The sequence below is a fragment of the Amblyomma maculatum genome, chromosome 11 (genome assembly GCF_055883805.1).
Source record: "Amblyomma maculatum isolate TAMU_Amacu chromosome 11, ASM5588380v1, whole genome shotgun sequence".
Lineage (NCBI taxonomy): Eukaryota > Metazoa > Arthropoda > Arachnida > Ixodida > Ixodidae > Amblyomma > Amblyomma maculatum.
Genome location: NC_139354.1, coordinates 47,620,028 through 47,630,763, shown reverse-complemented (window position 1 = coordinate 47,630,763; position 10,736 = coordinate 47,620,028). Strand labels below are relative to the sequence as shown.

The following is a 10,736-nucleotide window of genomic DNA, read 5'->3' as shown; positions in this document are numbered from 1 at the left end:
GTCCAAATATCATTTAAAAAGATGTTTTATTCAACAATAACTCATCTTACCACTTCATATTAGATAGGCGTCGCTACTACTGGTTTCTCCGTTTCCTACTCACGTCTAGGTGGTTTGGAGACCTCTGCATCCTACGTTCAATACACCGCTCTTATGCTAACCCTAGAACATACACAGGTGGCCCGCGAATAATCAGAGGGACAAGGCAGCCATGGTAGTCCGAATGTCCAGGAGATGGGCCCGCAGAAGTCAGACATATTTTGTGGCCCCACGTTCATTTGAGGAGTTGCAGGGCAGCCTTGAAATCGGTCAGGATGACGGCTGCCTGTTTGAGCGGGATGACGGACAGGAGGTCGGTGCGAAGTGGAGTCCTGCCAGTTTTGCAGGAGTGCAGCTGGATGGGAAAGTCAGTAGGCTGGTACTTTATAGTCCCAAAGCAGGACTGGTACAGGCTGCTGTAGCTTGTTCTGTGGCCGACAGTACAGAGTCGTCGGTGTAGTTCCGGCTCCATGTTTCGGGATCTTCACTAGGGTGGACGAAACTGCCAGGTGGTGGGCTGCCACAGTAGTGTGACGCTTGCTGCATCAGGGATTTTTGAGGGAAGGTGGATGGATGATAGTTTGACGATATTGTAGAGTGGGCAGTCTCCAAAAATTGCAGAGTGCAGGGATCAGAGGTCGCCCATTCTGGAAGCTGCTGCTCGTTTGAGACGGAACGGAAGGGCAGTCATCAGGCGCTCCTTTCGGGGGATCTTTCATGTCTACGTTAGGTTCCTTCATTTGCTGAAGAACGCAAGCATGACCTGTAAATTTCAATGTTTTGCGAACTCCATCACTAACTACCTTCTGGTATTTTTAGAACCTTTACAATAGGCACACACTGCCTCGCACCTATCATGAATCTTGCCCAATTGTTTTCTGAAATCAACCAAGCATACGCTATACCGCACTTTTCAAACAACGGACGTCCAGCGCCCGTTATCAGGCTTTAGCGTCGGTGTAGTGGTATAAAGTAGTAGGTACAGCCATTTATAGTTCAAATAAGGCTTCCCGTTGTCCTGCAGGATCTTAATGTTGTATTTGTTATTCAGCTTAGTTATTTCACCCCCCTACACTTAAAGCTACATTTCCTTTACGTTGAAGGTAGAGCTACACCTATTTCTCGGGTGTCCACTGTACCGAAACATTATTCTACAGGTTCGTTACCTTAGCACTAGCCATAGTTAATATAACTCACGAACCTAACTAAGGACTATGAAACCTCATTTATTATTGTATCTTCCCACACTGCGCTGCTATGGTTGCCTCGCTAGATATGGATCCCGAGCAAAATGCAATTGGTCTAATACCTCGATCCATTCAAATATGCATGCCCTTTGGGGATCAATATCTCGAGTTGTCACCCGTAGAGAAATGAGAGAAAAGACAGTCACGTGAAAAAATATCACGAAAGTGGCACGTACAGGACATCTAATAAAGAGTCTTAGCTGATCTGCTTCGCTATTCACTCTGGCTAGGCAGACCCTTTCCGCATGTAGGAAGTGTATTTGTGGAGTAGTTTCTCGCAATTAGTTTTTCTCAAATGTTTCTGTTGGTGAAGCTAAGCTTACCTTTATACGTAAGGCAAGCCACCAGGCGGTTAAAAATAAAGCAGTTTCAGCAGTGCATAATCATAACTTATGTTTGTAGAGTTGGTATCTTTTTAATCACGCATCGAGGCAAAGTCAGTTTTGTGCTGATTCAGCACGCTCAGTTAGGAAACCCTGCTAGAGCAGCTGAGGTAAGAAAGACGATAATCGCATTGTGAGTCGCCCGATTGCCCACTACAGATTACTTAGTTTTGTTTGTTCAAGCGGCGACTTCAAACTGTTAATTCATCGAATACCACAGTTCATAAGATATTTCATTGGTTTTCATGGACCATATATTTTGCCCTATAGAACATTGAGTAACAAGCAGCGTACCTTTTACATGAATAGCTGGAGATGGAGCATGCTCTGCGCAGTTGCATGCGTTTACTGTAAGTCTGCATAATTCGCTTTGCACAACACTGCGTAGTTTATCGTCAGATAGAGTTAAGATATTTGTGACGATACTCGCTGTCTTTCTCAAATTTCCTCAGCTTATTTGTTGCGAATGTATTCAGTGACGAGCCAAAGCCATTTTAAGTAACGTCTCAACGCAGTTATTCGCAACGCGTAGACTAAAATATTGCCCAACAGTGCGCACGTCTTTTCGCCGAGGCTTCATCGACATACACGTGCACAAGTTTTAAAGAAATCATTTTAACTTTAGTTAAATCAGCAATTTTCAAATCTGGTCAATTTGGAAGCGTTTACAAAAATTATATCCGGTGAAATCAGCCCTTGGGCGAAGTAACTTTAGGAGCTCTGAGATCACCGTTGCAGCAAATATGACGAAAGTCCTCGTGTATTCCAGATATATTGCAAAACAGATGCCGAAGATCACGTGCTATTTCTAACCCTCCTCCTGATTCCAAAATCAAGGGTGTCATTGCTGCTAAATGATTTTATGGCTGGAAGCAAACAAGAGCTTGGCGTCGGAGGTAGCGAAATGGAATGGAAAAGAAAGAAGATATTTGTACAAGCAAACAGAGTGGATCACAAGAAGGAACACATACGACTGCGCTGGATCTCTCTGGGCAGTTGGAAAACCGCTGTTTTATTATCTCATCTTCTTGTGAAACCACTTGTTTGCTGTGACCAATATATATGGTCCGCACAAATTGGCCTACATGATAACTATGTGAAGATGCCGCCCCAATCAGATGTCTTAATTTCCTTTGAATGTGCTTAAATTTCCTTGCAATTTCTTTGCACTAGCGGAATCAAAAAGTAACATAGAATTGTATTGCCATTTTTTATCCGTTCCTCCATGCCTTAGAAGCAACTGTCGGCCAGAAACCAGCATCGTAATTTAATCCAGAAAGCACCAAAAACTACAAAGCATTACTGAGCCAGGCAGCCAGCGGAACGAAGAGCTAGCAGGCTAGCTTCCTTAGCTGCTAGCTTCCCAGCTAGCAGCTAATTGCTTCGAGAATTTGTAGTTCAGCGCCCCCAGAAAGGCTGAGCAGAGCTAATCACAGACCCAAATGGCCAAGGAGTTTATTGAGGAGAGTAAATGAACGGTAATTTCTATAGGGAGCAGAGCGGAAGAGAGGCAAGCTTAGCAGAGGGCTGACATTCAAGTTGCAGTATAAAACAGGGAAATTTGATCAGATATGTTAGCCTCCGCCAGTGTATGCCAAAGTTAATCGGAAATAGCTTATACACGGCTTCCTCTTAAAGCTGGGGAAATGGCACCTACGATGATGACAATTACTAAGAGAAAAATGACGGAACTACACCTTCGGGATTTTACGCTGATCGGTTCTCCGTACAAACAGCAACGCCTGACATTACAAACAAGTTTATTGCTGTCTTTCTTCATTCCTTTCCTTCTTTCTTTCTTTCTTTCTTCCTTCCTTTCTTTCTTTCTTTCTTTCTTTCTTTCTTTCTTTCTTTCTTTCTTTCTTTCTTTCTTTCTTTCTTTCTTTCTTTCTTTCTTTCTTTCTTTCTTTCTTTCTTTCTTCCAATCCAAGACGCTTACCAAAACTTGGTAGAATCGGGCTCGCGCAGCACGAAGTGAGTTACCGAAGTCGGGAGCGCGAAGGCGTCTGGCAGGGGTGCACGTCATGGGAGTGCACCACGGGTGTTGCGATCCCGCCTGCCCGAGCACGTGGGCTCGACCCACAACACGACCAACGCGGTGGCAGTAGTTGAAAAGTCCGCCACGCGCGATGGGAGAGCTGCAGGGTGAGTTTTACAGCTCGACGATGACAAGACGTAAACTGGGACAAGAGCGGACCCCGGCGTGTGTGTCCGCCATTTTGTGGGACTTAGCTCTTGGGAAGGGGCTCGGCCTGGGCGATTCCATGTAAGCCCGAGGGAAACTTTTTGGCGAGCTAAACTCTTCTTCCCATATAGTTGCGCCGATGTGGCAGGGATTCGTTCCGCCATCGGACAACAATAAGTCCGCCTCGCGCGGCAAAAGCCCATTATGTGGCCCTTTTTTTATCACGGCCTTTGCAGGCCATTGTTGTTCGAAACTAAGCCCTCGAAGGAGCACAGCAGGGTTAGCAGAACTTCTTCCAAACGCACACCTCTGAAAGAGCCGGGCGCCGGGCCGGGGGACGCTTGTACCCAATTTTACCGGTGGGTGTCCGGCGGCGGGTTTCTTTCTTTCTTTCTTTCTTTCTTTCTTTCTTTCTTTCTTTCTTTCTTTCTTTCTTTCTTTCTTTCTTTCTTTCTTTCTTTCTTTCCTTCTTTCTTTCTTTCTTTCTTTCTTTTATTCAGGACATTTCGTTTCAAAAATGCCTTAAATGAAACCTCTCCGAAAATGCAAGAACAAATTTGTCTACTCGGTTTTGCAAATCGTATGCGAAAATCACAAGCGATGGGAAAGAACCGAGAATTAAGAACCGAGAGTGAGTAATCTATTTTTATCGTCATAGTTGGAATGTGTGAAGAATGTCGCTGAGGAAATGAATGTATACTTCACCATGAAAGGAAGTCCTGGCGCACGATTATCATATTCGAATGCATGTCGCAGATGCGATTAGCTGCGAGCCTTTCAGCAAATAAAGCGCATAATTAAAGACTGAAAGCTTCCATAAACTTTCCAGGTACATGGGTGCGTGGTCACCACTTTTATAAAAGTTATAGCGTCATAGCTGATGAGGAATGATTACCTCATATTTGATCCCCTTCACACTGCAGTAATAACTTACACGAACGGATTTATTTTCTTTTGCAGAGGGGTATCTTGACCGATGAGCTGCGGATTACCCCGCTTGAAATTGAAGATCATGCTTCTGCTGGTTTGGTTTTGCACAAGATATACGAGGTCAAAGAAAGAAGCGATGACCCCTCAGCGGCGCAACGTATGTGTGTTTATGCTTGTTGTGCCGACAGCGTCTATGGTTTCACGAAAAACACCGCCCGTAATTGTGAGAAAATATTATTGATTGAACATTTGGCAGCACGATAAACAAATAGACAAAGGCTATGAATTTCTTAGCAGAAATCATAGGAGCCTGTATGATACCCATTAACATTGAAAGATATTAGCTAACAGTGAACTGCAGGCTAAATGTATTGTGCGCTTGCTTGCGGTAGAAATTATAATGCGTTTGTGCGATTTTAGCGCACCTCGAATTCTTGCCGCATTCGTTATTGACCACAATGTTCTTAAAAATGCCAAAAATATGCCCTCTCTTTTCGCAGCTATCCAATTACATATCCCATGGTTTTCTAACATCTCGGATACATCATTTTTATTATAGTTTTCCTATGCGCCATGGACAACAATTCTTTCTCATTTTCCACTTCAAGTAGACACCTTGAATGTTTTCTTCCAGCATCAAGATAGAGAATATCTTTAAATCATGGCCTCTTCAGAACCGCCTGCCGCTCTTTCCTTTGTTGAGGGCAACGGGTGGTATAAAATATGATTCTGTCCGCCGTAGACAGCATGTATCATTTGAGTACTTCATTTTTAACGCAAGCTTCTTTTCGCCCGTTATTTTGTGGACATACTCTTTCGCCTCCCTCGTTTTTGTATATCCCCTCCCCCTACTGGGTATTATAGATAGCCAATACCTTAAGGTTAATCTCATAGCCATAACTTTTCCAACTCCCTCTCTGATCAATATAAATATTTTTTGAACTTACTTTATTGCACTAATACGTTTCATGCTAGTTTTCATATCACTTTTTCTATCCGTAGGACCGTCCATGCACCGAGTGAAGAAATGCCTATCCCAGCTGGGTCACTATAATTTGCGCCTGCACATAAAAAGAAAATGAAAGAAATGGAAGCGAAAGAATAGTCTAACGTATGAAAACAATCACGCTTTCTGAAGTGATTGCTGCTGCTGCAGATAACAATATTTGATTTATTTGTCGAGTATTTTAATAGTTTGCTGGACGAATATTTCCTAACGGGAAGCTTGCCATTGGTCAGAAAAACCATTGCCGTTTTTAAAACACGCGCAACATTTGTACGCAGTGAAACACTAGGATGGAAGTACAATTGTAAAAGAGACTGCACAGGAGACAAACTTTTAAAGCTTGTGAATTTATAAATACTGACACGACGACAAGAAACATAATCTCTGAAAACATTGAGCTTCCATGTCATTTTGCAGCGTACTACGACGAGTTCCAACACAGACGTAAAAGAAATGTGCAGCAGAAGCGAAACAAAAGTACCGCTCACGGCACCTATGCCCATTATTTTCGCAAATAATCTAAAATATTATTCACATAAATGTTCCAAAGCTGAAAAATATCTGCCTCATATATCTCCCATATATATATCCCAAATAAGGTGCAGCGATGGCGTAGCGGTAGAACATCCGCCTCGCATGCTGGAGGACCGGGGCTGAAATCCCGATGCCACGCGATTCTCCACCGAATTAATAAAAAAAAACATCCGCGTGTCGATGGAATTGCATAACCAGGTTTGGGGTGCCACCTGATGCCGGTGAACACCTCCGGCAGCGCACTCCCTCACCAGAACAGGAGTTGACCACCCTGGTGCAGTAATTGGCCGCAACCTCCTATGATAAGCTCCATAAAACCCCGGCCCTTAGTCACCAGCGGCTGCGGAACAAATGACCACGGTGGCGGTCATAACTGTGACGGAGCAGGGGGTGCTAAGAACTTCTGGCTCCGCTGGACAGGCCGCCATTGGAAACTGACCCTGGCAACGTTTAACGCCAGAACCCTAGCTAGTGAAACAAGTTTAGTACCGCTGTTAGAAGAACTAGAGGGTATGAAATGGGATGTCATACGGCTTAGTGAGGTTAGGAGGCCGAATGAGGCATATACTGTAGTGAAGGATGGGCATGTACTGTGTTATCGAGGTTTACCAAATAGGCGACAACTAAGAGTAGGTTTCCTTGTCAATAAGTATATAGCGGTTAATATAGATGAATTCTATAGCATTAATGAGAGGGTGGCAGGCATCGCAATTAGGCTTAATAAGCGGTATAAACTGAAGGTTGCACAGGCCTATGCACCTATATGCAGTTATGATGACTATGTAGTTGAAAGCTTCTACGAAGATGAAGAATCGGCAATGCGAAAAGTAAAGACGCAGTATACTGTACTAATGGGCGACTACAATGCCAAGGTATGGAAAAAGCAGGCAGGAGACAAGGCAGTAGGTGACTATGGCATTGGTTCTAGGAATAGCAGGGGGGTGTTACTAGTGGAGTTTGCAGAGCACAATAACTTAAGAATTATGAATAGCTTCTTCAGCAAACGGAAGAACCGAAAATGGACATGGAAAAGTCCTAACGGGGAGACTAAAAATGAAATTGAGCTCACACTGTGTTCAACACCCGCCATTATGCAAGATATAGAGGTAATCGGGAAAGTGCGATGCAGTGACCACAGGATGGTGAGGTCCCGATTTAACCGAACTCTGAAAAAGGAACACAACAGATTAGTAAGAAGGAAACCCATCAACGAATTAGCGGTGAGGGGGAGGGCAGAAGAGTTCAGTATCTCGCTACAGAATAGATATTTAGCTCTAACCGAGGATGGCGACGTTACACTAGAAGCAATGAACAATAATTTCAGCCCCGCCAGGGTGGCGCAGTGCTTACGGCGCTCAACTACTGTTCGCAAGGACGCGGGATCGCATCCCGGCCTCGGCGGCCGCTTTTCGATGGAGGCGAAAAGCAAGGCGCCCGTGTGCTGTGCGATGTGAGTGCACGTTAGAGAAACCCCAGGTGGTCGAAATTTATGGAGTCCTCCACTACGGCGTCTCTCATAGCTTGAGTCGCTTTGGGACTCAAACCTCACAAACCAAACCAAACATTTCACAAATATCATTACTGAGTGTGCGGTAGAAGTAGGCGGTAGGATAGCTGATAGGTTAGGATAGGATAGATGATACTGGTAAGCCGCTTAAGGAGACGAAAGATTTGATTAAAAAACTGCAGAGTATGAAAGCTTCCAATGCAACAGACCAGATCGAATTGACCGAGATATCAAAGCTAATCAATAAGCGCAAGATGGCCGATATAACGAAGTATAACATGCAAAAAATTGAGCATGCTGTAAAGTACGGGGGAAGCCTTAAATTGTAAAGAAGAAATTGGGCATAGCAAAAACCAGATGTATGCGATAAGGGACAAGGCGGGCAACGTTATCACGAATATGGACAACATATATAGTCAGAGTAGCCGAGGAGTTCTATACAGATCTCTACAGTAGCCAAAGTAGTCAGAACCGTAAGAGATTAACGGTAGGGAAAAACAGTCAGACATTCCACCAGTGACGAAGGAAGAGGTCAAGAAAGCATTAGAAATTATGAAATGGGGGAAATCAGCTAGAGAGGATCAGATAACTACAGATTTGCTGAAGTACGGAGGGGGATATCGTGCTAGAAAAACTGGCCACATTGTATACGCAGTGCCTGGTGTCATCGACGGTACCAGAACCATGGAAAAATGCAAACATTATCATCATTCATAAGAAAGGGGGCTCTAAGGACCTTAAAAATTCCTGACCAATCAGCTTACTGTCGGTTACGTATAAGGTATTTACTAAGGTAATCACTAATAGAATGAGGGCAACCTTATACCGCAATCAAGCAAAGGATCAAGCAGGTTTTCGGAAACGATACTTTACTATCGATCATATCCATACCATCAATCAGGTGACAGAAAAATGCTCGAAGTATAAGCAGTCATTATACATAGCATTTATTGATTACGAGAGAGCATTTGACTCAGTTGAAACCTCGGCGGTGATGCAGGCATTGCGAAATCAGGGGGTAGACGAGCCGTACGTGAAAGTGCTGGAAGATATATCTAGTGGCTGCACAGCAACCATAGTTCTGCATAAAGAAAGTAACAAAATTCCCATAAAGAAAGGTGTTAGGCAAGGCGCCACAATCTCCCCAGTACCATTCACAGCTTGCTTAGGGGAAGTAGTCAGAGATTTTGAATGGGAGCTGTTAGGGATAAGGGTAGATGGAGAATACCTCAGTAATCTGCGATTTGCTGATGACATTGCCTTGCTAAGCAACTCGGGGGATGAACTGCAAATAATGATTTATAACCTTGACAGGAAAAGTAGAAAGGTAGGCTTAACATCAATATGCAGAAGTCTAAGGTAATGTTCAACAGCCTCGGGAAGGAACAGCAGTTTACCTAAGGTAGCGAAGTACTGGAAGTAGTAGGCGAATATGTCTACTAAGGACAGGTAGTAACCGCGGATCCGGACCATGAAAAGGAAATAACAAGAAGAATAAGATTTGGATGGAGCGCATTTGGCAAACACTCGCAGATTCTGACTAGCAGGTTACCAGCATCGCCAAGTAAAGTATACAACAGTTGCATCTTACCTGTACTCACCTATGGGGCTGAAATGTGGAGGCTAACCAAAAGGGTTCTACTTAAGTTGCGGATAACTCAGAGGGCTATGGAACGAAAAATGGTAGGGGTAACATTAAGAGATAGGAAGCGTGCAGAGGGGTCAGAGAAACAACTCAAGTTACCGACATTCTAATGGAAATTCAGAAGAAATGGGCATGGCAGGACGTGTAGTGCGAAGAGAAGATAACCGATGGTCGCTTAGGGTAACAAACTGGATTCCAAGGAAAGGAAAGCGTAGCAAGGGGTGGCAGAAAGTTAGGTGGGCGGATGAGGTTAAGAAGTTCGTAGGGGCCAAGTGGATGCAGCTAGCACAGAACCAGATTAAGTGGAGAAATATGGGAGAGGACTTCGCCCTACAGTGGGATAGTCAGGCTGATGATGATGATGATATATCTCCCTTGCTTTATCTAGACCAATTTTACCAAAACTATCCTAATAATGCAGCTCTTAACCAACACGCAGTAAACACGTTGATTAGAGGAGTCCAGTTGTTAGTGCCTATTGGCGACTGGATGCTTTAGACATGACGCGATGCAATAGCAGGTTTCAAAATGATTACAGATTCATTTTCTAAAGCCAAGGAACAAATAGAATTCTTGCGATGTTTCTACATAATAAGGCAGAAACTTGGGCGAGTTGGAAAGCATTTGAAATCATCTTTTCTAGCGCTTCTTTAACACAAAAGGGACATTAGATGAAGGAAGAACTCATAAGAACAGGACGGACGGTAGGCTTCTTTAACACACAAGGGACATTAGATGACATTAGCGTCCGTCCTGTTCTTATGTGTTCCTCCTTCATCTAATGTCCCTTGTGGGTTAGAGAAGCGCTAGAAAAGATGATTTCTACATAATATCTACTTTGAGCTTATTAGATGCGCAGGTACCTCATCGCTGTCGCGACGTACGTTCATGATGTCTTGTTATCAACGCAACACACAATTGGAACTACAAGGGTAGCTGTGTCAGAACATCTACGACATTACGTTTCGCAGCTCAATGGAAAGAAGAGCGCAGTCATTCCCAACTCCGAGGTTGTTGTTTTTAGAGCGACAGAGCAAATTAAATACTTGACAAGACATTGCGGAGCATAAAGTTCAAATTCGGCGCGCAGTTACTGTAACATGAGAGCAGCGCACATGCTTTCAGATGCTTCGTTTGCGACTATGGCACCAAGCATCCATTTTGTGCGGGCTAAAGCACGTGATTTTCTCACGCAGTGCAGCTTCAGAAGAAAGTTTTGCTCATGTCATACACTGATGTGACATGTTTATACACGGCTTG

At 43.9% G+C, this 10,736-nt stretch overlaps 1 protein-coding gene across 1 annotated transcript in view; it reads left to right on the top strand.

The window, feature by feature from the left end:
• Positions 1–211: 211 nt before the first annotated feature.
• LOC146173760 (uncharacterized) overlaps positions 212–10,736 on the top strand; it is a 37,286-nt gene continuing 26,761 nt past the window's right edge. The window contains exons 1-2 of the mRNA XM_084585261.1: positions 212–406; positions 4,815–4,941. Coding sequence (XP_084441387.1) covers positions 212–406; positions 4,815–4,941 — 322 coding nt within the window. The remainder of the gene's footprint in view (positions 407–4,814; positions 4,942–10,736) is intronic.